Source organism: Malus domestica, chromosome 12, assembly GCF_042453785.1.
Source record: "Malus domestica chromosome 12, GDT2T_hap1".
NCBI lineage: Eukaryota > Viridiplantae > Streptophyta > Magnoliopsida > Rosales > Rosaceae > Malus > Malus domestica.
The window spans coordinates 2,730,895-2,757,363 of NC_091672.1; the positions used below are offsets into that span (position 1 = coordinate 2,730,895).

General features: G+C 38.6%; 5 protein-coding genes and 1 long non-coding RNA gene across 9 annotated transcripts; 2 read left to right on the forward strand and 4 right to left on the reverse strand.

The window, feature by feature from the left end:
• The first annotated feature begins 1,479 nt into the window (after positions 1 to 1,479).
• Positions 1,480 to 3,065, forward strand: LOC103423198 (uncharacterized protein At3g28850-like). The gene has a single exon (XM_008361270.4). The coding sequence runs from the start codon at positions 1,659 to 1,661 to the stop codon at positions 2,841 to 2,843; it is 1,185 nt and encodes a 394-aa protein (XP_008359492.1). The 5' UTR covers positions 1,480 to 1,658; the 3' UTR covers positions 2,844 to 3,065.
• Positions 3,066 to 4,017: 952 nt separating this feature from the next.
• Positions 4,018 to 4,827, reverse strand: LOC139190104 (subtilisin-like serine-protease S). Its single transcript, XM_070809856.1, has 4 exons — positions 4,774 to 4,827; positions 4,576 to 4,669; positions 4,349 to 4,411; positions 4,018 to 4,196 (listed from the first exon to the last, which is right to left on the reverse strand). The coding sequence occupies exons 1-4, from the start codon at positions 4,825 to 4,827 to the stop codon at positions 4,018 to 4,020; spliced, it is 390 nt and encodes a 129-aa protein (XP_070665957.1).
• Positions 4,828 to 7,566: 2,739 nt separating this feature from the next.
• On the reverse strand, positions 7,567 to 8,403 carry LOC139190006 (uncharacterized). Its single transcript, XR_011573949.1, has 2 exons — positions 8,140 to 8,403; positions 7,567 to 8,056 (listed from the first exon to the last, which is right to left on the reverse strand). It is a non-coding gene; the product is annotated as an uncharacterized lncRNA (long non-coding RNA).
• A 1,054-nt stretch (positions 8,404 to 9,457) lies between these two features.
• Positions 9,458 to 12,340, forward strand: LOC103423197 (F-box/kelch-repeat protein At1g57790-like). The gene is made up of 2 exons (XM_008361269.4): positions 9,458 to 9,604; positions 11,017 to 12,340. The coding sequence occupies exons 1-2, from the start codon at positions 9,576 to 9,578 to the stop codon at positions 12,113 to 12,115; spliced, it is 1,128 nt and encodes a 375-aa protein (XP_008359491.1). The 5' UTR covers positions 9,458 to 9,575; the 3' UTR covers positions 12,116 to 12,340.
• Positions 12,341 to 12,507: 167 nt separating this feature from the next.
• Positions 12,508 to 17,159, reverse strand: LOC103423194 (heterogeneous nuclear ribonucleoprotein Q-like). 4 transcript variants are annotated; one of them, XM_008361268.4, is made up of 9 exons: positions 16,989 to 17,159; positions 15,024 to 15,467; positions 14,827 to 14,943; positions 14,472 to 14,612; positions 14,202 to 14,375; positions 13,711 to 13,918; positions 13,442 to 13,623; positions 13,043 to 13,128; positions 12,508 to 12,860 (listed from the first exon to the last, which is right to left on the reverse strand). In XM_008361268.4, exons 2-9 carry the CDS (start codon positions 15,456 to 15,458, stop codon positions 12,725 to 12,727), a joined length of 1,479 nt encoding a protein of 492 aa, XP_008359490.1. In that variant the 5' UTR covers positions 15,459 to 15,467; positions 16,989 to 17,159; the 3' UTR covers positions 12,508 to 12,724. The 4 variants fall into 4 exon arrangements, with proteins under 4 accessions (XP_008359490.1, XP_008359489.1, XP_008359488.1 ...); XM_008361267.4 differs by having other exon boundaries at positions 15,024 to 15,492; XM_008361266.4 differs by having other exon boundaries at positions 15,024 to 15,824; positions 16,989 to 17,154.
• Positions 17,160 to 17,846: 687 nt separating this feature from the next.
• On the reverse strand, positions 17,847 to 19,978 carry LOC103423193 (replication protein A 14 kDa subunit B-like). Its single transcript, XM_008361265.4, has 3 exons — positions 19,830 to 19,978; positions 18,713 to 18,962; positions 17,847 to 18,131 (listed from the first exon to the last, which is right to left on the reverse strand). The coding sequence occupies exons 1-3, from the start codon at positions 19,845 to 19,847 to the stop codon at positions 18,067 to 18,069; spliced, it is 333 nt and encodes a 110-aa protein (XP_008359487.1). The 5' UTR covers positions 19,848 to 19,978; the 3' UTR covers positions 17,847 to 18,066.
• Between the last annotated feature and the right edge of the window lie 6,491 nt (positions 19,979 to 26,469).

Genomic DNA, 26,469 nt, shown 5'->3' on the forward strand with positions numbered 1-26,469 from the left:
ATTGAAGTTTTCATGTTGGGGTAGTTTTTGTTTCCACTACATAATCAGGTGAATTACATTGTACATGAAGAGGGTGTAAAATAGCTAGGGTTTAGAATACAATAAGAGGCTCTTCCTAAACATGGTACAACAATTATTGAAGTTTTTATTTGTTTTTTCAGACATCTCCAATGCACACTAGATAATTTAGACTGAAATCTTAAAAATCAAAATGTAAGAATATAGGTCTAACCCTATAAGAATGCAAGCATTTGCATTGGAGAAGAAACTTTAAAAAATGGATATAATTGTTTAAGAATGTACCCTTCGAACCATTATATTTTTAGACCTATAAATTTTTAGACGATCAGACGGCATCAATAGATACCGTCTAACTGTCTTAGAATGTAAGTCTTTGCATTCCCAATTTTGTATTCTGTGATTTATGAAGTTTGATTAATGGATAAAATTGGTTCAAAAGTTCCACCAAATTTACACAAGACTCATGATTTCCTTTATGAGTGCTTATCCAACAGGCTATTGATTTAAGATATTTCATTCAACAGGCTACTGATTTAAGATATCTATCCAGTAATTAATATTGCTTAATTGAAAACCCACTTTACACTCCACTCTATATCTGAAAATATGAATTCACAGTGACGAAGCCAGAATTGTGGTCCAGAAGGAACCCAAAATGCTCTCCTTATTACCACTCCAAACCTAAAAATTCCGGCATATCTTGCTTCAACCAGTTGTTTTACCAACTCTTTTATCCACATCTTTCAATTCCTAGCTAGCCAATCTTACCAACTATTTTTTTGGTTGGAAATCAATCTAGCAATCCTCTAGGGAACAATTTTGGTTAATCACTTGTGTCACTGTCTTTTTTTTTAAATAAAAGTGATATAGTGAAAAGGGGGGATCAAACACAAAATATTAATTCACAAGTTATGTCAGTTTGCTAAAGTAGTATGTTCATGCTTTCATAACCAAGTTGAAATTCTTCTTCAAAAAGAATAGTTTAATAGAAAATACATATTTCAAAAAACAGAAATTGAAACTTAATAGAAAGGAGTCTAAATTTGAAGAAATATTTGATAAAGCTAATAATGTGATGAGACATTGACATGAATTAAAAGTTTAGAACAAAATATTTCCACTTGTGCAACATATCAAATGTTTTTTCTTTCGAGCACAAAAAAAAAAAAAAACTAATGAAAAGAGCTTGAAAACTTTGAGTTTTAATGATAAAAACAAAATAAAGGGTAAAGTGAATAGTATCAGAATTGACTTTTTAGTGTAAAAATGTGATTTTTCATTAAAGTAAACAGTACCGTGAGTTTTTCGTTAAAGTTCCAAAAAAAAGGCAGCAAGCAAGCAAAAGTTTGTGGGTCAAATACATAAATACAGGAAATACAAGATATAAATTAGCGAATAACAAAAGACGACAAGGACTTCCCTACAAAAAATACTCGATGTCTTTCGAATTTTCGGACCGTTGAGGCCCGTTGGCCGACAAGGTAACCGTTAAGATTCACAAACCACATCAAAAGAAAAACTTCCGCTTCGCCTTCCCCAATCCTCAATCCAATACCCCACAAGCATTGCTTCAAATCAGAAAACATAGAAACAGAGAAATCATTGACAGAGAGAGAGAGAGAGAACCCCACTCGTCAATGGGCTGCGTTTCATCGAAACTGTTCAAGAAAGAAGATAACAATGGCGGCGGCGAATACGTCATCAACCACGTCGTCTCTCTCACTTCCAGCACCTACGGCGTCCTGAACCTTGAAAATGACCCACAATCCACCAAAGACGGCGCTGAGGAGAGTAAGAGGGTGGAGAAATCTTCGCCGCCCCGCGAAGATCCGGAGGTTATCAACGCTTGGGAACTCATGGAGGGGCTCGAAGAAGGAATGCCCATCTCGAATCCGGCCAAGAAGAGCCCGAAATCGCGTGCTCTGCTTCGCGGGTTTGCGGATTTCGATTCGAGGAGTCCGTTCAAGTTGTTGAATCAGATCGGGTCGCCGATGAAATCAAAGCGATTCGGAGGGAAGGAGAACAGTAAAGGAAGAGTGGTGAATGTTAATGCGTTGGGTTATAGCCCGAAACAGGTTCTGAAGCAGAAAAATGGCGGCGAGAATTCGTGTAAGAAGATGTTGAATTGGAGCCCCAGCGTAAAAGGGTCGCCTGTTGCGGCGAAAAGGCAAAGCTTTGGCAGCGATTCGTCGCAGAGGAGTTTTAGTCCCCTGTTTGATCCGGAACTTGTTGCTTCTTACGAAAAGGAAATATCTGAGGAGAAAGAGCAGATCAAGAGGATGGTTCCGCCGTCACCAAGGCCCCGAAAATTGAGGAATTCGTCCAAGGATTCGGAGTCTATGCTGCAATTATTCGAGAAAAAATGCCCACCGGGGGGAGAAAATGCTGTGGTTGTGTACACAACTACACTCAGAGGAATTAGGAAGACTTTTGAGGATTGCAACAACGTCAGATCCATCGTGGAGTCACACCTCATTCATGTCCTCGAGCGCGATATATCTATGGATTCGGGTTTTAAGGAGGAGATAAGGGGACTAATGGGTACCAAGGAGGTTAAGGTTCCACTTGTGTTTGTGAAGGGGAGGTTGATTGGTGGCGCCGACGAGGTGGTGAAGTTGGAGGAGGAAGGGAAGCTTGGGGTTCTGTTTGATGGGATTCCAAGGGCGGTCATGGGATGCAAGGGCTGTGCCGGAATGAGATTCGTGATGTGCATGGTATGCAATGGAAGCTGCAAGGTTTTGGATGAGTTGCGAAAGAGGATGGTAAAATGTGGTGAATGTAATGAAAATGGTTTGATCCACTGCCCAATTTGTTGCTGCTAATTGTAATTCTATTGACAGATTTTCAGGTTTTCGTGTTTACGAAATCTTTGGTTTTCTGAAGGCAGAACAAGGATTTTTTTTATTTGATTAGTGGGATTCTAAAGTGTGTTTTAGGCCCCTTTAGATGCTGGATTTGTAGTTCAAGATTTTTTTTATTTTTTTTTAACTTAAGATGCTGGATTTCCACGAATTATATACAGTTTCCTGTTTTGTAAGTTGAAATCCTGCTTTGTTGGATTTTTCTGGTGTTGTGAAAAAGGGCAAGTTACAGGGTTGGTTTCTATCCGAGAAGGTTTTGGGTCTCGTCCATGGCGGCCTAACTTGGAGTGATGGATTCAGTCGTCATGTTAGGAGTCAAATTCTTCCCACCAAAACCCCCATTACTATGAGTAATTCTTTCCAAGAAATGGGAACGTGTGTGGTGTTGTAGCAGTCCCCTATTAGATTTCGATAAGGGTGGTGATGATCAGGAAAGCCTTGATTATCGAGACAACCTACGCGATCAGCATAGAAAGTTCATCAACATCTTGATAACATATTTGGAATGTTGCGGGAATGACAAGAAAAGAAGAAGCTGAAGTTAGATAATTGAGGCTTCATATGACGGGGTAGATACAATCAAAGAGTTAAGATACAATCCTTCGATTTGGTAGATTATTTCAGAGGATCGACCTGAGAATTGAGAAAACTATTATTGCTTATCTTGAACGACCTTTCTTGATGCAAAATCTAAATGATCTTCGATTGAAATGATTGTTTGTAGTCGAATGAGGATTCAGAAATTGAACAGTTCCGATAATTGATTTATTCAATTAAGATACGTTATTTGTAAATGTAGGGATATGTGCATCTCCACATTCGGGGATGCAAGTACTATCCATAGCTAAAAGAATTTTTTAGAACCAATTACTCTTCCTACCTAAACATAAAAGAAAACAAATCCGAAAATCTCCCTAGTTTACCTTAAATTCCTACACAGATATCAATCTAAAAAAATATATGCAACTTCTCTAATACTTATTCCTTAACAAGGTTAAGGAGAATTGGACTCCTAACAGGATGACTGGGTCCATCACTCCAAGTTAGACTGCCATGGACGAGACCCGAAAATCGTCTTGGATAGAAATCAACCATGTAATTTGCCTCTTTTACCCGACCAGAAAAATCAAGCACCTCAGGTAACATCCGGAGGAGAATCAACAGAGACTTTGAATATCTGTGGGTCCTTTCGTCCGCCTTTGAAGGTCACCGTTCGATAAATTGACATATGTCCGCTCATAGCTCCAATGCCGATGGAATGGTAGTTGAGAAAGTATGGAGGAACAGGTACAGAACTGCAAGGTATAGGCTTCCCTGTAAGCGTTTCGAGTTGGGGTCTAGAATGACTGGGAGCATAAAAATGCAGCAGGTCGTCCAGTTCAAAATCGACAGTAAGCCGGGATTGAATGCGTTATCAGGGTTCAAGTGCCCGGATCCTATGTCTCAGGGTGCTGCTTCAGTTTTACCAGACCGATCGCGAATGGTATTTCCGTTGTTATCCTTGGTTTTAGCTGCATAAGAATGGAAATCTGATAACATGTTAGACAACCGCTAGACAAGTAGACAGCGGAAGTTAAAGTTGTTAGGAATTTGATCAATAATTTTTATCAAGGTGACAAATACCTCCATTTCTAGTATTAAGCTTTTAGAACTGCTGCAACACCCGCGACATGCGAACACACCATTGAAGTACCTGAATGCATGTTGTACGAAAGTGCATCGACGGCTTGATTTTTACTCGGTGGCGCTGCTGCTAAAATGTTGACTCCTGGTGCAGTGATGTCAGGCTGGACATAGAGATCAAAAAAATCACAAGACTGCTTTTGCAGCAAGAAAATTTCAACTCTAATAGTTCTTTTATTCCTTGGTAAACAAGTAATTGCAAGCTAACTTTGATGATGTCAGGTGTTACAGAATTAGGTCCTCTCGACGAAAACAACGCCATCTTTGGTGCCAGTTCTACACCAATTACTTCCCCGAGTCTCCAAGATACTTGCAATCGGGCCTCTGGAAAATCAAACAATTAGTCAAACATAGTTCAAACTATTATGCATCTGCAAACAAACCACTATAAATATGAATGAAATGCTAACCTTATCGTAGCCATATAATCAGAAAGTTTGCGTCCTTCCACGCTACAAATTACCGAAGTAGGGAGATCAAAAGAAGGAAGCTGCTCGTTGAAGTTATCAAATTGATCAATGAGAATCATTCCAACTGCTCCGCCTTCTTTTACGACCTTTGCTTTCTCCATTACATCGTCGTCGATTTTATCCATGATACAAACCACAATCTTTCCTCTCATCATGATTGAGTGTACCATTTCGGCCAAATCTGTAAATAACATACTGTCAATAAGTATTGTGTTGAATATCAGAATACGCAACAAACAAGACTAACAAAATAATAGGAATATTATTAAACTAACTGATAATGCCGGAACGGCTACAAAACCCTAAGAGACTACATTGTGAATAACTTGATATCTAATGAATAACAAAGCACTCTATTTATAATAAACTAACCCTAAACCCTAATGCTAACGGGCTAAGCCCAGAAAACAAAACATTAAAGTAAACCTAAATACTAATATTTTCCAACACCCCCCGTCAAACTCATGGCGGTATACGACATGGGGTTGCAAACAAGCAGATGCGGACTGGCTCCGTTAGGCGGACAGACAGACAGGCAGGCTCCGCAACGCGGACAGGCAGGCTCTGCAACGCGGACAGACAGACAGGCAGGCTCCGCAACGCGGACAGACAGACAGGCAGGTATGCAAACTTGACTTGACTTGATTCTTAACTTGACTTGACTTGATTCTTGATTGCAAACTGGCAAACTGGTTCTTGATTCTTGACTGGCTAGTGTTGAGAGTATGAAAAGAACCCGTCACTAAACGGACGAGATTTTCATATTTCAATTCTAGCAACGAACAAACAAACACAAATACTATCACTCGAATGGTCACAATTCCAAGTACTCGAATGACGATCACAAAACAATTCCAAACAGGCCAACCAACAATTCATGGAGGCCTAAAACAAACTTAACCATACTTTCCCTGCCCGTGTGGGCCCATAAACAAACAGCCAATTTTTTTTTTCTTTCTCCTGGGACTTTTCGAATGCTTTCCTCCAACAAACAACATAACTTTTTCTTGCATTGGACAACAGTTTTTCTTTTTCTTTCTTTTCCTTTTTAATAGAAAATTAACACAGCAAAAGCAAGAATGGGTACTGGTGAATGGTTCAGACGAACGGCTGGGACTGGGTCAAGTTGCAGCAATGCGGGTGTGAGTCGGGTTGATCTGATATGGTGCATGTATGGTTCTGTCGGTGCTGGTGCTAGGCTTATGCGAGCAAATGTAGCGAGGATGGAGAGATTTAGGACTGAGTTGCAGGTGATGGGTCGGCGCCGGAGATTCAAGTGGGTCTGGCAACGGGTGGTGGTGCGGCTGGTGTTGGATACGAACGGCAGATGTGCTGGGTTTCTAGTTGCAGACCTGGTACGAAGGTTGATGGCTGGGTGACGATGCAGCGGAAGTGGGGCAGATTCTGGTGAGTCGTCCGAGCAAACATAATCAAATTTTTTTCTTTTCAAAACGAACACTGAAAACTATTATCAAACAAACGACATGGATACCTATCAAGAACAAATTAAATCCCGAAAGATCAAACCTGCTCTGATACCATGTTGAATATCAGAATACGCAACAAACAAGACTAACAAAATAATAGGAATATTATTAAACTAACTGATAATGCCGGAACGGCTACAAAACCCTAAGAGACTACATTGTGAATAGCTTGATATCTAATGAATAACAAAGCACTCTATTTATAATAAACTAACCCTAAACCCTAATGCTAACGGGCTAAGCCCAGAAAACAAAACATTAAAGTAAACCTAAATACTAATATTTTCCAACATATTGAAGTTACTAACTTGACGAACAAAAATAATGTGTGTGCAACTGTGCAAGAAAACATACCTTGCCTCGACGTGCTTCACCCCGTCGACGAAGTTTACCCCATGAACTGCGGCATCATTTGCTGATAGGAGTTCGTAAGGACCCTATGAATATTGCCAATGGCGAAGCCATAAATTCTCGAGGAGAGGGGAGAAATTTAAAAAGTTTAGGGTCCTGGAAAAATGTGAACATTTATTTGAGATCTAAGTCCAGGGTTACCCGTAATATTTATAGGAGAATTTGCATTAACCGAAATATTCAAGAGGATTTGGACTACTCAAAATAGTCGAAGTAGTGTTTGAACAACAATATTATTTGAAGGATGATTTAGCACCGTTTCTTGTTGTATCGTCCTATTATTTAACTGTATAATTAGCAAAGTTTAAAAAGATGCAAAGCTCTAGTCGGGTGGTGAACATGACTTTACACTTAGGCAAGGACCTAGGCAAATTTGAACAAATTTATTATATACCATATAAATAATTGTCTATTTATTATACACCATATAATATCCAAAAAGCATTGATTATAAAATATATAATATAAAAATATTAACAAATTTTCTTTATTACTTTGTTGAATTTGATGGTAAGAGAAAAAAAAACAAATAATTATGAGTTATTAATATTTTACAAATTATTTTTTGAAGCTCATATAAATTTATAGTGAATTTTAAGATAAATAACAGTGTTAAATAAGTGGCTTAAAAAATATTGGAAGAGTGATCAAATTAATTGGACAATAATTAAAAAACAAACAAATTCCAATATAAATAAGTAATAGCAAGTTAGGTGGCACAAATTGATTGGCCACTAGTTTAAAAAAAAAACAAAAAAACAAATTGTAATTGCACGTGGGGTGGTATGGGAGAGAGAGAAAGTCTCTCTCTTCTTCCTTTCTCTTCTTCTCCATCAAAACCTCTCCATTTGCAGAAGCTGCAAAATGCAGATCTTTGTTCCTCCTTTCTTTGGCCTAGGTATTTCCTTTTTTGGAAAAAAGAGAGCTCGCGATCAGCCTATGGTGCGATAGAGCAGGGAAACTCAAAGCGCCAGAAAACCACACGAAATTTCATCACTTCCGATGAGACCAAAGGGGCGGAACCACCGCTCCTGGGCTTGATTTCCGACGTGGGGAGGGGCGGCGGCCACTCCTCGCCCTCTCGTAGCTTCGCCACTGAATGTTGCAGGTTGAATCCATAACCCTACAATTTAGTATACAGATTAATCATGGATTTTCGACGCGATTAAACGAAGTTAACGTTTCTTTAAAAAAAAAATTAGTTACCTTTATTTCTTCTTTATTGCCAAGACGTACAAAGCTATAAACTTCTCGATCAATTGTACTAGCAACAACGGTAAGAACCCAAGGAGCAACAATAATAGCTACAACAAGAAGCTAAAGGAGCAACAATAATAGCTACAACAAGAAGCTACGACAATTTACCTTTCTACTATTATAAATAAAGGTACAATGAGGTGAGATAACACACTTTAGAATACACCTCAAACTAACCCAATTCTCTCTCTCCTTGCCGCCGCACCCCTCCCCTCTCTCCCTTTGAATAATTTCTCAGTTAAATAGGCCTACCACAATCTTATCAATATTAGTCAAAATTTAGTCAATTTTGCTTCAATAATAACTAAATTTGGCCCACTTCGTAACATATCCTACAAAAATTTTGATCAAATTGAAAAATAGTTCAGTTATTAATTTTTATTTTATAAATAGACAAACATAGTAATTAATCTATAAATAATGAAAAATATTCACAACAATAATCAAATGAATTTTTTAATTTTATGCAAGGAAAATTTACAATATGGGGTTGGCAGGTTGGTTTCAAACTTGCTATCTACGAGATTCAATCGTAAGATTTATAAGTAAAGAGGAATACCCGAACGTGGTCAAATTAATGACGTGATTTTTGACTTTGATGAATTTTTAACCGAATATGATAACTTCAAAATCAATTGTTCGAACTATGATTTTACATTGCTCAAATAAGACTACTTTATTACGTAGCTTAACTCAAATTTTCACTGACAAGATATTTCCGCGCGCCCAAGAATAGTGTCGGTTATATTTTTACATGAAAAATAGATTAGGATTCTTTTTCTTCTTATTCCTATTCCCTTTTCTTTTCTCTTCTCATAATTTGCTTTTTGTCTTTATAAAAAAAATCAATATAAAATATCGACGTGATTTAATCGTAACTATTCAAGTAGAATGAAAGAGTTTAAGACACAGATTAGGACGGCCGCCCTCCATGCGAAACGGTTGTAGTCAGTTTGTTGTGTAGTACAGTAATTCTGACAATCAACAGCGCCCATACAAAAACGAACGGCACACTCACTCACACAGACACGGTAACAAGACGGCATCCGATTCCACTGATTGTACTGCGGTTCTTTCACCTGAGAAATCCTCCAAATTACCTCACGAGCTGCAAACAATAAAAACCTGCCACATTATATAAATTAAAAATATTTTATATGTTGTCGCTTGGTGATTCGTGGTAGCCACTGTAAAACGTTGGAGACGCGTGCACCCGATTCAGCTTGACCGACCAGCTCACACGTGTTGTTTTCTATGCAAGTGGTGCCGAGAGTGGTAATAATATAACTCACATCCCTCCTCCCCCAAACTCTCTCTCCTCTCACTCCCTGCGTCTCTCTCTCTCTCTCTCTCTCTCTAAACGGCAGTGACATTGGGTTCTCGCCATGGGCGGAAGAAAGAGGAAGCTGAAATCGTAAGATTTGAATTCTCAATTCTATATTTCTCAGTGAAAGCATTTCGTAATTTGCATGTTTCATTTCTTTGTTCTTTCACTTTGGATTTTGGAAATGATTGTGAGGATTTTAGGAATTGGATCAATTTAGGTTTTATGGTTGAAACCCAAATGTATTTAAGTCAACAATTAGGTTTAATTAATGAAAATTGATGTCAATTGTGAGAATTTTGATGGGTTTTTGGAGTAGGGTTTATGTCTGGCAAGATTGTGAATTTGGGGTCTTGGTGAAGATGGGGTTACGTGTGTTTTTTAATAGAATGTCAAATTGATTTAGGATAAAAATTAGGTTGAATTTGTTTAAAATTGGATTCAAGAGTCACAATTGAAAATTTCGACTCGGCTGTTAAATTTGTTAAAACGCCAGCCATTGTTAGGTCATAGGGTCTTTTAGGAATGTGGTAATATCAAGAAACAAAGGGTAGGCTTTAATTATGGAAAAATGTTAAATTGATTGAATTCTAAGCAATTTCATGGTTTTCGGTTTCATGTTGTGCTCATTTTAATTTTTTGATAAATTTGGGCATCCAAGGAAAGGGTTTTTAGTGGTTCATTAATTACTTGTTTGCCTATCCTGCTTAAGCAAAAGTACCAGTACGATCTTGTACGTTACCCAAAAAAATAGGGTAAAAGAATATGATAGTTGATTAGTTACAACCAGGATTATCTCTTGTCGGTCGTGGGGATTGTGTGTTCGCTTGTCGGATTCGCACGTTGTATGTTACCTGAAAAGAATGTGATAGTTGATTAGTTACAACCAGGTTTTTCTCTTGTTGGTTTTGGGAATTATGTTTATTGGTTGGACTCGTACCATCCAGTACGTTACCCAGAAATGAATATGGTAGTTAATTAGTTACAACCAGGTTTTTTTCTTGTCGGTTGTGGGGATTGTGTTTATTTAACGGATTCATACGATCCTTTATGTTAGCTGGAAATGAATATGCTGGAAATGAATATGATAGTTGACTAGTGACAACCAGGTTTTTCTCTTGTCAGTTGTGGGGATTGTGTGTTTATTTGTCAGATTCGTACAGTTCAGTACAACTATTGACTTCTTGTGTGTTTCTCTTTAGTAGTTTTAACCTGAATCATATGTTATCGAAACAGTCCAACCTTTAGTATTTCCGAAATGACTTATATGCTTTTTTGTTTTGGGGTGGGTGTGGCTGTTTTGGGGAAGGGTTGCGTTTGGCATTTGGGTTGGCGGTTACATGCTAAAGAATTTGGATTGATAATAGAAAGGAATTTAAATATGCGGATGATGTTGATTTATTCCTATCTGCGTCTTAATTTCATGGAAATAATTATTTTTCCTTTTGCGTTTCGTTATAGCATACTCAGCTCATATTTGTGTTGGAATTTATGATGTATAGGTTAGCTGAAACAATCACGAACAGTAACAGAAAAGCAAGCAAGAAAAGGGAGAAATTGGAGCTGCAAACTTGGTCTTACCTTCCTGCTGAACTTTTGGAACTCATTGTGTCTCGTTTAACCCTGCGGGATAATATTCGTGTATCTGTTGTGTGCAAGAGATGGCACTCAGCTGCCATTTCGGTGCGGGTGGTCAACCAATCACCATTGCTTATGTACTTTCCCAGATTTGGTGACCTGTATGAATTCTATGATCCATCGCAGCGTAAAATCTACTCCTTGGAGTTACCTGAGCTGACTGGGTCTAGGATTTGCTACACTAAAGACGGTTGGCTACTGTTATACAGACCCAGATCTCACCGTGTGTTCTTCTTTAATCCCTTCACTCGCAAGATAATAAAGGTACCAAGATTCGAGTTGACTTATCAGATAGTTGCATTCTCCTGTGCCCCAACTTCTTCCAGCTGCATACTGTTTACGTTGAAACACATCAGCCCCACAGTTGTTGCTATTAGCACTTGTCGTCCTGGGGAAAGAGAGTGGACTACTGTTAATTTCCAAAACCGCTTGCCCTTTGTGAGTAGCATCTGGAACAAGCTTGCTTTCTGCAACGGAGTCTTTTATTGTCTGAGCCTCACCGGTTGGTTAGGGGTATTCAACCCCGAAGAACGCAGTTGGAGTGTTCTTGCTGTTCCTCCACCCAAGTGCCCAGAGAACTTTTTTGCCAAAAATTGGTGGAAAGGTAAGTTTATGGCAGAGCATGAGGGAAACATACTAGTTATATATACTTGTTCAAGTGAAAACCCAATTATATTTAAGCTGGATCAGACAAACATGGTTTGGGAAGAAATGACGACCCTCGATGGTGTTACACTCTTTGCGAGTTTCTTGTCGTCTCATGCAAGAACCGACCTCCCTGGAATAATGAGAAACAGTGTCTACTTCTCGAAAGTCCGCTTCTACGGAAGGTGTTGCATATCCTACTCTCTCGACTCTTGTAGATACCACCCTCGCAAGGATTGCCATGACTGGGGAGAGCAAGATCCTTTTAAGAAGATTTGGATTGAAGCACCCCAAGACTTCTCAACCTTAAATTGGTGAAAGTTGTAGTGAATAATTCGCGACAGCGCGATCAATTGGATGTTGTGCAATAGTATAGATGGTTTTATGTGTAACAAGTTGCTTATTGGGGTCAATCATACTCCTTAAGAAACTCATTCAAATCCGAACTTCCTTCTTAATGTGCAAGTTAATCTCCAGTTATGTAAACATTTTCAGACATGATGTACAAATGCTTCATTTTCTAAGTTCGTAAACTTTAGCTTCTCTCTGTGTTTTTACCAAGTTTTCTTGGAAACTTATTCACAAAGCACTTTTGTACACCGACTTTTCGGCTATGATTTTTTTCTTTTCCATAACTGCTGCTGAGATTACATTTTTACGACAAAATTCGGGATGAAGAAGAGCTTGAATCGTACGGAAAAGCAACGAAATTCAACGGCACAAAATTCATAGTTTAACTAAACCTTGTTTTAGTTTAAGCATACTACACGGGCATCGGCATGAATCAAACTACATTTGATTTTGTAACTTAAAACCAACTGCACAACCACAAATGTGTGCACTCCTTCATACGCCCAAAGTACTGATTGTCAATCCAAGATGCCATCTTCGTTCCGTTTTCTCGAAACAAGAGCCAGAACTCACAAATTAATACGGGTTGTAGCGAATGCGGCCACGACTGCTCTCACCGCTTTGCCTTCCACCACTTGAGCTGCCACCACCACCACTTCTTCCACCTCGGGATTGCAGTGGAGGCATCTGTGGTTGTACTCCCGGCTGTTGCCTAGAGAAAGAAACGCAAAGTTCAACTTCGGATGCAGAGTACAAATATGAACTTGAAAAAGTGTAAAATTCTATATGCAAGAGATCAGCAGGCAATATATACGAGACTGATTTGTACAGGCCCGTAAATTGACTATGAGACGGTACATGCAGCGAACAAATACCAAAAGAAACAATACTTACAGGACATATCCAATCCTTCCGTCAGGTAAAAGCATAGGCATCATTGCCATGCCAGCAGGAGTTGGTCCCCTACCGTATATCAGTGGCTGCAAGAAATTGAGACCTATATCAGCAAACATATCCAGAGAAAGTTTGCTATAAACTGAGTATCGACATAGGAAGCATCGTAGGAAATTAAACGAGCAAATTTTTTCCTTTTTGAAGTTTGTCTCACGGGAGAGACGTGTAGTTGCTGTTGTCAAAATTGTTACATAAACAAAGATACTTTTAATTTGTGACTAACTTTATTATAATATACAAATGCAGTTTCCCCGTATGTTCAATGTGTCATCAGATTAACAGACAGTTAACCCTATTTATTTATTTTATGCCACAATAATACTATAATTTAAACCTTACTTGCGCAATTCCCGGACCACCATATCCAGCACCTAAGCCACCACCATAAGGACTACCCCCTACCATGCCATAACCAAAACGTGGTGGGTAGGTCGGAAGTAAGGCTGACCGTTGTTGAGTTGATGATCCAGAAGACTTCTGATCTGATTGTGGTTTTGCAAGAGAACACTCCAAAACTTGACCTATGACACATAAGATTATGAATTAAGATTCTCTACTGAAAATTTGGTTTGACTACTGAGAATAGTAAAGGAACATAAGAAAGCTACCATCAATTTCATATTTTTCAGTGTTCTTCAATGCCTTCATGGCACATGCCCTTTCCGCAAAGTGCACAAAACCAAATCTGCTCTTTTCCTGTCCCGCTTTTGCAGGTGGGAGAACCACCTTTGTGATCTTTCCATGATGTTCAAACAGATCCTTCAGCTGATCCTGAGTAATGTCTTTTGGTAAATTCTTGACATACACTGCCCTAACCTGTATCAATCAAAACAAAGATGTCATGACTCAAGCAAAATCCACAAGTAATAATGCAAAGGGAGAACCAAGTCCACACGCGTAATGTTGCACATAGAAGTCAGAGGTCTAATGTGGTGGAGATCTTGGAATGGAGTATTCAGATATGAGGACAGATGCGTACGAGATGCAACCTCCCACAAACAGGAAAGATAATTAGGAACCGTGATAGAATGTTGTGGAAGAAAAACATATATATATATATATAATAGCAGATGTGTAGAAAAAGGCATCAACAGCTAACCTGAGAAGCAGCAGAGGATTCTGTATTTCTAGGATCAGCCCAGCTAACAGTTGGAGCATTGGTGTCAAGCTTAAATTTTGGGGTTGACATCTTTTGTCTTGAGTATTCTGCACAGGCATGATTATAATACTCGATGAACGCAAATCCCCGATTTCGGCTGGAGTTCTGTGGGTCCTGTATAAAGAAGATTCAACCGAAAACTGAATTAGATCAAGATACAAGAAAAATCATCAAGAAGCAAAACAAAAGATTAAAGAATATATCTCAAACCTTCAACAATTCCACAGAAATGACTCCTGGTCCAATATCTGTTACAGCCTTCTTCATATCTTCCTCTCCCCAACTTCTTGGAACATTTCCGATGAACAACCGATGCTTTGCTTGAGATGTCGAACATTTAATCCTTTTTCCCTATAAATGGAAGACAGCAGAAAAGTTAGTGTTGCAATAAATGAAAACATTAGTTCTAATTTCCATTAAAGATAAGGAAAGCAAGTAATTTATCTCAAAAGGAGAAGTGCGGATGAAAGTAGATGCACAAATTAGTAGTGCCACAAACCTGAGTCGATAATTTACAGAAGCAGTGTTTGCAGAAAAGAAGTGACCAAAAGTGAGTTGAGATTACCTTTAACTCCGAATTATTCAGTTCCTCAATTGCCTTAGAGGCCAATTCTTTGTTTCTGAAGGTTACAAAAGCATAGCCTTTGGCCTCACCAGAATCTTTTCCCTTCATTATTCTAACCTGTGAACATATATAGATTTCTATGAGCCTAAATGTAAAAGACACAAGCAGAGCTTTACAATCAACAATATATGTCTTACCTCAGTCACTTCCCCAATAGATTCACAAAATCCCCTCAAATCCACTTCGGATGCATCATGAGGAATGCCACCAAGATACACCTCTGACCCATGCGGAGGACGAGCAAGAAGCTCAACATGCTTCCTTTTCTCCTCCTCGTCCTCCGCATCAGCAACAATCATCTCTTCATCACCATCTGAGCTTTTCTGTGCATTAGATTTTGTAGCAGGTCGCTTGTTGTCATCCTCTTCCTCACCCTCCTCTTCAGGATCTTCTTCTTCCTCTTCCTCCTCTTCTTCCACCTCGACTTCCTCCTCCTCCTCTACTTCTTCATACTCAACCTCCTCTTCTATTGTTTCCTCGGGATCATTGTCTCCCTCCAGATCCACCCGCTCGTCAGATTCTACAAGCCTTTCAGATGCATCCCCAGAAACATTTGTCCTTGTTTTCGGCATCTTATATATCTAGAAAGAAAAGCTTGCAAGGCAACTGTGAAGAAAGCACAGAGGCCCAGAAGAAAGAATACAGATATGGAAAGGTGGAAACAACATGAGAGGCCAAACGAAGTTGCAGGGTAAGAATTTCGAAAGAATCTGTGCCATGAGGTATGGATTCGAGGACTTGCAAAGTCAATGATTTTCAATTAAGGGGTCATTATATTGTAAAAATAGTAAGAGACAGCAACAGAAGAATTCTGCATGATTTATCAAGGGGATGGTGATGCTCAGCAGGCGAAACAAACAATGAAGCAGTGAATTTCTCGAATATTTAGATATCGACATTTGACAGTAAATGGATGGTGTAATTGTTTATCTATCTATCTGGAGAGGTTCATGCACAAAGAGGACAAAAACAAAAAGGAAAAAAACATGAATAAGAAATCAAACAACATATAGTGGAAATCATAGATATATGATAACACATTGTAGATTACAGCTGAAACAGTAAGAGGCTGACATGTTGCAAAGCACTGAAATTTTCAGATTCTAGCATTCCCTTCGATATAAAGACGGCTATTACTTTCAATAAAGCAAGATTATACAGAAGCTTGAGAACAAAATGAAAACCCAACCCCATCCCACTTTTTCTTTTTCTTTTTCTCTTATACAAGCAATATTGGGAGAGGGGGAATTGAACTCGTGACCTCCGGAGCAAGGGGGAATGCTATTAACCGACCAAGCTACAAGCCCCTTGCTTAATCCCATCCAATTAAAAAACAACTAAATGCCTCAAATTTTAGAACTTGTAAACAATTCCAACCACCCCAAAATTACCTTAATTTCCCTAGAGTGCTGTTATTCCCACCCCGTGTTTATCTCCCCGCCCACTTTTTAATTAAAATTTTAATTACAAGTTTTCCCATTTGTAAAATGACCGATAACGACCTTAAAAGATATATAATGATAATAGGTTGGGCACGAATAGGTAACAGGAGCCCTAGACTCACATTGGGTTGTGAAAGGAATGGACAATATGTAAGCGGAATTCGCAAAAAAGACAAAGGATGAAGACAGAAGGAATTCTGGAACGAAAAGGTGGATGCCCTTTCTAGTTAAAGGGCAACAAGCTATAGCAACTGACGATGGTTGGATATTGACTAGTTATTGGAATGAATAATCACACAACAGCAGAGCATTTGAAGGGTCATTTGTTTTCTGATAGATTATCGTCAGAGGAAACTTCGTTGTTGGGGAAATAGCATTTCAATCTTCTAACATTGGCTCTTTTTCCCTAAACCCACCAACATTTAATTCGTTTCGATTCGAACCCTTTCTCGGCAAAATATTTTACTTTCAGGTTCCCTCTTTACATTTCTACACAGAAATAACACTACCCAAGTAATCAAAAACCATTCATTTGCATTTTTAGTTATCCAATTAAGAAATGAGAACAGAAAATTGAATATTTCAACGAAAATAAGCCCAAAAAAAGACAAAAATTGGAGAGAAAAATCCAATTAAAAACAGTGTAGACTTTGATAGTACCTGGTTCGGTGATTCGAACAATTAATTCAGCTGCGGAACCAATTTGTTCAATTTGGAAACCCTAACTCGGTGCTCTGAGCTTTTTACTGAGCTCGAACCCAACGAACGAAAACGAAAAGGAAAAGGGAATCGCTTTTGAGGTTTGAGTGTCGTCTTGCGCATTTTCGACAGGGATATCTTCAAAGGTTATTGGATATGTAATCTTTGATATTGGGCCGTAGTTGTGGGTTTTCGGCCCATAATTTATGTGACATGGACAACTTATGGACTTCCAGCCCATTATTTCACATCTTAGATATTCATGATGAACCGTAGTGAGTTAAAAATAGGGAGTTTTAACGAAGAGCCCACGGTACTGTTCACTTTAACGAAAAACCATATTTTTACACTAAAAAGTCAAACCTGGTACTATTCACTTTACCCTTTTTTTGTCCTTATCATTAAAACTCTAAGTTTTCAAACTATTTTCATTAGTTTTCCTTTAAAAATATTCATGATGAACCGTAGTGAGTTCAAGATATTCATGATCAACCGTGACTGTATCGTTGTAAGTTAAAATATTCATGTTAAACCCTCTATTTCATTTTTTAATGACGAAACGATGGATTCATAACAATGATCTTCAAATAAACATTAAAATTTTGAAAGTTCAATTATAAAATTTACACCGTGAAAATACGTTGTTTGCAAAAGATAGGACAAAGTCCTCCGTCAATTAGACAGCCCAGCTCACAGTATTTGCATAGATTAGGCAAACTTGCAGCTCAAGGCATCAAAAAAATATGAAGTCGAAATAAAAATTGAAGGGTAAAGTATTGAATCTGCAAAACATGAAACAAAAAACTCAACACAGCAATGTCGCGGTTAATGAATCGCATGAAGTTTGAAGGACTAGTAAAATCTGAATATCTGAGACTTCTGCATATGTCAGATAGCGAAGATCTTAATCGCTTCGCTGCCATAAAATTCGAAAAACTGCGAAATCTAGTGTTAAAACTACATGACCAACTACATTATTTGTCCCATCATGATGTAACTAGGAAGCGCATTCCCGCTTACAACTGAATCTCGTTGTAACTCAGACGAACAAGATTTTATATTCCCCATTTACAATCTGACAGAGCTGATTGTAAGTGTATGTATCTGCAAATAGGTGAAGTAAAAATTGAATTATATCAGAACCTGCAACAGAACCTGGACTAATAGACTCTAATGCCCAAACGATTAAGCACTAAATAGACCAAAAAGATGAACGGTGGCATGGACACCAAAGAAGGGGTACATTTCGGGTTTCTCAAATTTATAACTATTTCTGAACATAGTTCATTGGTTCCAAAAGATTAAACACCAGAGTTTGATGACAGCTTTTGGGATGCTAAATTAACGCAAGCATTCTATAGAAGTTTCATGTAAAATAACCAGTTTGAAGAAGTAACATACCCCGCGATTAGAATGGAAACTCACTTTTTAAGGTTATGTTGATGCATGTTTAAGCTCCAGTTTATTTTGCTTTTAACAGTTAGGCAGAAACTGTATATTTCGGTTCCAAAAAGTGTCGATAAAATGAACTGTTTTCTGGCAACTTTAAGCAGAAGCCCCTTTCTAAAGATTCAACTTCACCCAATCCCAAATCCAAGCACCATAAGCTTCCGACAGTAACAATTACATATTTATTGTGAACCCTAGGTAGAAATTGAAGAAGGCTGGGGAAAAAGGAGGCATACCAGCTGTCTCTCCGAGGTTGGTCCACATGTCAGCCTGGATGGACGTATCACTGTCAGCAAGGCCTATGACCTCAACAAATTTTGTAAGAGGAAACGTTGGGATGCCCTTCACAACTAGCTGGCTTTCATCAGTAGAATTTCCAATGATAGTTTCACCCTCAACTCGCACCACCTGAATCAGTGCCCGAACCCGACTTCCAACATACGATCGCAACAACTCTGCATTGACAAAAACTGCAGGATTCATATCCTGCAAAACGAAACAAAGGTTGATTTGCTCATAAGCTCGCCAAAATCATAAACTGTTCATTGACTAAATAAATAAGTTGCATACAAGATGCAAAATCATCTCCAATTTTACAAAAACCCAAAACCCCTTATGCAATTAGATGGTACAGAGAAAACCCCTAAGAGAGCTGCAATAAAGTAGTTAAAGGGCTCGTTTGAGACCTGCTTCTATAGGAAACACTTCCTTGACACTTCTGTTAGAAGTACTTTTAATATAAACATGTCAAAATTTTTATTAAAAAAACCAAATGCTTCCTGAAAAAGCACTAGAAAGCGCTCCCTCAAGACCAGGTGATTCTTGAAAAAGCACTAATGGGTCAGAAGTTTTTCACCCAAACGAAGTTAGAAGTGCTTTTGGTTATCATAAACACGTTTAGCCCTTCCATAACAAAATCCCTAACAACCCAAAAATTGAATATTTTCGGCATTCTTTATCTCATCACTCCCATGTGGATGTCAATTGAAATCATTAGAATATTTTCTTTTTAGTGAAATTCGTAATCGATTTCGAAAATCAAACAATCTTGCGTAGACCCTAATATAAACAACATCAACATGAAATTATTCTAACAGCACCCTGCTCAATCCAATTCCATACATAATTAAATAAAAAATGAGGACAAAATCAACGCAGTAAATCAGCACTCGAAAACAATATTTAAAATCGAACAAAAAAAGGAAAAAAAAAGCACATTGAATCACTGCGTTTGGTTACTGAGAAACCAAAACCGAAAGTGAAATGAGCTTTCCCTTTCGACGGTTTCTCCGTAAGAGCCAAACGGTGGGTTTCTCATTTGAGAGAGAGAGAGAGACGGATTCGAGATCTTACTCGACGACGGGGAGGCATCGCCGGAAAATGGAGTGGAAAGAGAGAAGTAGGGTTGGAAATTGGGAGGTTGAGCGACAGAAAGGGCTGGACTCCAAGCGCGGCAAAAATGAAATGATCAAAGGGATTTCGGAGTGTGAGGATTTTATGGGAGTGACTTCACCGCCAACCCTACAACACGTGGATTCAACTTTTGTAAAACAATTTCATGCATAATCTCTATTAATTAATGAAATTTTTTTTGTCAACTAAAAGATGATGAAAAGACTATTTAGTATCACATAAAAAAATTAATGGGCAATAATATAATTTCACAGGTCCAAATTTTACTGTTTTTGATTGAATCCTCATATACATGTGATGTTAAAATACCTCAAATATTAAAAAAAAATTAACCAGCAACAAAAACCTCTCACTCCCCCCCCCCCCGGTTCTCTCTCTTCCTCTCTCCTTCACATTTTATAAAAAAATGTGCTCATACACACAAAGTGTGTGGGTAAATGCTAGTCTAAAACTACATTAATGAAAGTTTTTTTGTCAATAAAAAATGAGTGAAAATATATCTTTATATTTATCACAAAAAAAAAATTAAGATAGTAACGTAATTTCACAAAACAAATTTTTTTTTAAACCTTATAAACATGTAAGTTTATCATCTCTAATTTAAAAAATAAAAATAAAGAACAACCTCACTCTCTCTCACTATGTTCCTTTCCCCTTCAATTTTAACAACCAAAGCAAAATGGGCATACATTGGTACTCATAACAGTTAGGTATTTTTATATAGTTATTTGTTAATTTGATCGAATAAAAAATATCACGTGTATTTGTTTTTTAAAATCGAATAAAAATTAATAACATGTTCATTATTATGTGTAACTCCGCCTATGTCTTACATGGCCGGTCCCAAGCCCGGATAAAGGAGGAGGGGGAGGGCGTCAGGTAGTCGACAGCCGGCACTCCATGATCACGTCGAATCCTTATGAACATGAATCCAGAACAAAATCGCGCTAAAGCTAGGGCGTCACCCGTAAGTGGCGCGCTGTGTGGCCCGAGCACAGTGATAAGTGAGCAAGGGTCACTGTATCTCCATCGGCACCCGGATGCAGTGTTAAATGAGCAAGGGGGCCATAGAAACTTCTTTTCGAACGACTCCACTCAAAGTTGTTTGGGAGCATATGCTCCTATCAACTTTACCCGGGACACACAAAAGAAGTACTTTAATCCTATTAGACGGGGGATGGTGAAGAAGCTAGGACAGAAGGGTAGAGTTCAAGAGAGCAAAATGCGTTTAGGAACGTGGAATATAGGAACCTTATCGGGAAAATCTATGGAAGTAGTGGAAGTTATGGTGAGGAGAAGGATAAATATTATGTGCCTACAAGAAACTAAGTGGGTTGGTAGTAAGGCAAAGGATCTAGAAAACTCATGGTTTAAACTTTGGTATTCGGGCACAAATAAAACGAGAAACGGTGTTGGCATCATCGTGGACAAGACCTTGGTACAAGATGTTGTAGATGTCAAGAGGGTAGGAGATAGAATCATGGCAATCAAGATTGTAATAGGACAAGAACTTATCAATGTGATTAGTGCGTATGCACCTCAAGTAGGGTTGGATACGAGTTCGAAGGAGAAATTTTGGGAAGATCTTGGAGACTTGGTGCAAGGAATTGCTCAGACGGAGAAGTTATTTATATGAGGAGATTTAAATGGACACGTGGGCAGGGAGACAGGCAACTATGGAGGTTTTCATGGTGGCCATGGTTTTGGGGAGAGAAACGAGGATGGGGAAGCTATCTTGGATTTTGCAATGGCATATGATCTCTTCTTAGCCAACACCTTCTTTAAGAAGAGAGAAGAACATGTGATCACCTACAAGAGTGGGTCGTCAAAAACACAAATAGATTTTTTTCTAATGAGGAAAGGGGATCGTATAACTTGTAAGGATTGCAAAGTTATACCAGGAGAGAGCGTGGCTAATCAACATCGCTTGTTGGTGATGGATGTACATATCAAAAGAGTAAGACAAAAGAACAAGACTTAGAAGTGCCCAAGGACTAGATGGTGGAATCTAAAAGAAGAAAAACAAGCCATTTTCAAAGAGAAGGTAATCACCCAATGTGTGTGGGATAGAGAGGGGGAAGCTAGCCAAATGTGGGATTCCATGGCTAGTTGTATCCGAAAAGTAGCAAAAGAGGTATTAGGAGAGTCCAAGGGCTTTGCCCCACACCAAAAGGAATCTTGGTGGTGGAATGAGGAGGTACAAACGAAGGTGAAGGCTAAGAAGGAATGTTGTAAAGCCTTATACAAGGAGAGGACCGATGAAAATGGTGAAAGGTATAGAAAAGCGAAGCAAGAGACGAAGAAAGCTGTCAGAGAAGCTCAGTTAGCGGCTTACGACGATATGTATAAACGACTAGATACCAAAGAAGGAGAGTTGGATATCTATAAACTATCTAGAGCAAGGGAAAAGAAGACAAGGGACCTAAACCAAGTGAGGTGCATCAAGGATGAGGATGGAAAGGTTCTTGCTACAGAAAACGCGGTTAAAGACAGATGGAGAGGTTATTTTCATAATCTTTTCAATGAAGGACATGAAATGAGTGCTTCTTTAGGGGAGTTGAGTAACTTAGAAGAGTGTAGAAACTACTCTTTTTATCGTCGAATCCGGAAGGAAGAAGTGGTTGTAGCTTTGAAGAAGATGAAGCATAAAAAAGCAATAGGCCCAGACGATATACCAATCGAAGTGTGGAAACTTTTGGGAGAGACAGGTATAACATGGCTCACTAACCTTTTCAATAGGATTTTGAAAACGAAGATGCCAAACGAGTGGCGAACGAGCACTTTGGTGCCTACCTACAAGAATAAGGGCGACGTACAAAATTGCATGAACTATAGGGGTATTAAGCTAATGAGTCATACAATGAAGCTTTGGGAGAGAGTCATTGAGCATAGATTGAGGCAAGAGACACGGGTTCGGACAACCAATTCGGGTTCATGCCAGGGCGCTCAACCATGGAGGCAATCTATCTCTTACGAAGATTGATGGAAAGATATAGAGATGGGAAAAAGGATTTACACATGGTCTTTATAGATTTGGAAAAAGCGTATGATAGGGTCCCAAGAGACATTCTTTGGAGGATTTTAGAGAAGAAATGAGTACGAGTAGCATATATCCAAGCTATAAAGGATATGTATGAAGGAGCAAAGACTGCCGTAAGAACTCATGAAGGACAAACCGAAAGCTTTCCTATAACTGTAGGATTACATCAAGGCTCATCCTTAAGTCCTTACCTTTTTGCGTTGGTAATGGATGAGTTAACAGGACATATTCAAGATGATATTCCTTGGTGTATGCTTTTCGCAGACGATATAGTGTTGATAGATGAAACTCAGGAAGGGGTAAATGCAAAGCTTAACCTTTGGAGAGAAGTGTTGGAATCTAAAGGTCTTCGCCTAAGCCGATCAAAGACAGAATATATGGAGTGCAAGTTCAGTGCAAATGGAGGCCAAAACGAATTAGGGGTGAGGATCGGAGATCAAGAAATACCAAATAGCGACCGTTTTCGTTACCTAGGATCTATCTTGCAAAAGAACGGAGAATTAGATGGAGATCTCAACCATAAAATACAAGCTGGATGGATGAAGTGGAAGAGTGCATCCGGCGTGTTGTGTGACCGTCGTATGCCACTGAAGCTCAAGGGAAAATTTTATAGGACGGCAATAAGGCCGGCGATGTTGTATGGCACAGAATGTTGGGCGGTGAAACATCAACACGTACACAAAATGGGTGTAGCGGAGATGAGGATGCTTCGTTGGATGTGTAGGCACACGAGAAAGGATAAGATTAGGAATGAGGATATCCGGGGTAAAGTAGGAGTAGCCGAAATTGAAGGAAAGATGAGAGAAAATCGGTTACGGTGGTTTGAACATGTGCAAGACAAGGAGAAAGAGAGCAATCAGTCAGCACTTGGAATCAAGCTTCCAGCCAGGAACTGACTGCCTGGAACCCCTTACCTGATTACTTACCTGGCATTGCTCTCGAGTACTCATCTTCAACATCTTATGTTTCCAGGGAAGATTCTGCATCTGCTTGAGGAACAGATAGGGCAAGTGCGAAGGATACAAGGAAGCATGTGGAGACAAGCGTAACAGCACACGTGCCGATACATCCATTACTCTGTCAAAAGCAAAAGTATCCCATATCAGCAGGGTGGAACGTACTCTAGATTTGATGGACTTGTTTTGACCCTCAAATTCTTCAGTCGGCCTTATACTCTGAAGGAAACCAGAAAACCCTCCAGCTCAGTTCAAGAATAAGCCTGTGGAAAGTTACTTCTTCAAAAGCAAAAGTATCTCATATCATCTCTTCTCATTTTTCTTCTCTTTATCCTTCATGCTGTTGCAAGATGGGGAGAAGGTGAACAATCAGTCGGAGCTCTGATTGCTTCCCTTGTCTGTCACCTCTTTCAGTAGACCTCCTAGCTCGGCGACTTGGGGGACTCCTACTACATGGTTTGTATCGCGCTTGACCAAGCCTGAAACTACAAGTAAGCTTCAAGTGAAATTGATACATTACCTTGTGCATCTCCACCAGTTAAAGATACCACCCCTGGATGGAGGAAAAGTACTTCCAGAGAAGATGCCACATCTACCTATGAGACAGATAAGGCAAGTCAAGACGACACCACACTCCGATACTTAGAAGTTTCGTGATTACGAGATCATTCTCCCACAATATTTCCTAATGTCATTTGTACTAAATCATTCACTTGTACTCACTAAAGGAGAGCTTGAACCTATGTACTTGTGTAAACCCTTCACAATTAATGAGAACTTTTCTATTCCGTGGACGTAGCCAATCTGGGTGAACCACGTACATCTTGTGTTTGCTTTCTTATCTCTATCCATTTATATACTTATCCACACTAATGACCGGAGCAATCTAGCGAAGATCACAAAAAGTGACCATTTTCGCTACCTAGGATCTATCTTGCAAGAGAACGGAGAATTAGATGGAGATCTCAACCATAAAATACGAGCTGGATGGATGAAGTGTAAGAGTGCATCCGGCGTGTTGTGTGACCGTCGTAGGCCACTGAAGCTCAAGGGAAAATTTTATAGGACGGCAATAAGGCCAGCGATGTTGTATGGCACAGAATGTTGGGCGGTGAAGCATCAACACGTACACAAAATGGGTGTAGCGGAGATGAGGATGCTTCGTGGGATGTGTGGGCACACGAGAAAGGATAAGATTGGGAATGAGGATATCCGAGGTAAAGTAGGAGTAGCCGAAATTGTAGGAAAGATGAGAGAAAATCGGCTCCGGTGATTTGGACATGTGCAAAGAAGGCCGACTGATGCTCCGGTTCGAAGATGTGACTACGGGACAGAGGTTCAGGGCCGAAGGGGTAGAGGAAGACCTAGGAAAACTTTGGAAGAGACTCTAAGAAAAGACTTAGAGTACTTGGATCTAACGGAGGATATGACACAAAACCGAGCGCAATGGCGTTCTAGGATTCATATAGCCGACCCCACTTAGTGGGAAAAGGCTTTGTTGTTGTTGTTGTTGTTCATTATTATGTGTGATATTACATTGTTAGAGATGATATGATAAAATATAGGTAATGTTAAAAAAATTAATTAGTTTGTGCGATATTACATTATTGTCCATAATTTTACGATGTAGTAGAAACCAAATTATCTGAAAAAAAATTAATTAGTTTGTGCGATATTACATTATTGTCCATAATTTTACGATGTGGTAGAAACCAAATTATCTTAAAAAGATTAATTAGTTTGTGCGATATTACATTATTGTCCATAATTTTACGATGTGGTAGAAACCAAATTATCTTAAAAAAAATTAATTAGTTTGTGCGATTACATTATTGTCTATAATTTTACGCTATGGCAGAAACCAAATTATCTTTTCACCCTTTGTTTGTAGACAAAGAAGATTTTATTAATGGGTAGTACCTATTCACACACTCATTTTTACTTATCACATACTCCTCTCAATTTTTTGTTGGCAGATCGAATGAATTGAGAAAGATTACTTGCAAAAATTAACAAAACGTGTAACAAGTAAAAATAGGTGTACTAATAGGTAACATGGTAATTAAGTAACGGGGTGTATTCAATTGAGAATTTAAGAGATTTTAATGGATTTATAAATCCATGGATTTTTATAGAGTTTAACTGATTTGTAGAGATTCCATATAAAATTTTGATTCAATTCCTTCAAAATCTCATGAAGAGATATGAGATTTGTGGATGCTTAAAATATACTACAAAATCTCTCCAATTCCCTCTAATTCCTCAACTTTTCCAAATTCTTTAAATTCCAATTCTAATTAAATACACATGGAATGTTATAATTTTTTTTAAAATTATAAATAAATACATTCAGATTTCTATAAGGATTTTAATAAAGGAAAACTAATGAAAATAGTTTGAAAACTTTGAGTTTTAACGATAAAGACAAAATAAAGGGTAAAATGAATAGTACCATGATTGACTTTTTAGTATAAAAATATGGTTTTTCATTATAGTGAACAGTACCAGGAGTTTTTCGTTAAAATTCCATTTTAATAAACTATCTTAAAATCCTAATTGAATACACATTTTATTGAATTTCAGA

What these genes read in the sequence shown, in the direction of transcription:
- LOC103423198 (XM_008361270.4), top strand. Translation starts at nt 1,659, where the DNA reads ATGGGCTGCGTTTCATCGAAACTGTTCAAGAAAGAAGATAACAATGGC.
- LOC139190104 (XM_070809856.1), bottom strand. Translation starts at nt 4,827, where the DNA reads ATGGCGTTGTTTTCGTCGAGAGGACCTAATTCTGTAACACCTGACATC. An exon ending in TAACACCTGACATCATCAAA is followed by an intron (nt 4,670 to 4,773) that starts GTTAGCTTGCAA and finishes CTCTATGTCCAG; the next exon opens with CCTGACATCACTGCACCAGG. An exon ending in TACCATTCGCGATCGGTCTG is followed by an intron (nt 4,197 to 4,348) that starts GTAAAACTGAAG and finishes AAACGCTTACAG; the next exon opens with GGAAGCCTATACCTTGCAGT.
- LOC103423197 (XM_008361269.4), top strand. Translation starts at nt 9,576, where the DNA reads ATGGGCGGAAGAAAGAGGAAGCTGAAATC. An exon ending in AGAAAGAGGAAGCTGAAATC is followed by an intron (nt 9,605 to 11,016) that starts GTAAGATTTGAA and finishes TATGATGTATAG; the next exon opens with GTTAGCTGAAACAATCACGA.
- LOC103423194 (XM_008361268.4), bottom strand. Translation starts at nt 15,458, where the DNA reads ATGCCGAAAACAAGGACAAATGTTTCTGGGGATGCATCTGAAAGGCTT. An exon ending in TGAATAATTCGGAGTTAAAG is followed by an intron (nt 14,613 to 14,826) that starts GTAATCTCAACT and finishes TTCCATTTATAG; the next exon opens with GGAAAAAGGATTAAATGTTC. An exon ending in TGAAAAATATGAAATTGATG is followed by an intron (nt 13,624 to 13,710) that starts GTAGCTTTCTTA and finishes TATGTGTCATAG; the next exon opens with GTCAAGTTTTGGAGTGTTCT.
- LOC103423193 (XM_008361265.4), bottom strand. An exon ending in CAACCTCGGAGAGACAGCTG is followed by an intron (nt 18,132 to 18,712) that starts GTATGCCTCCTT and finishes ACCTATTTGCAG; the next exon opens with ATACATACACTTACAATCAG.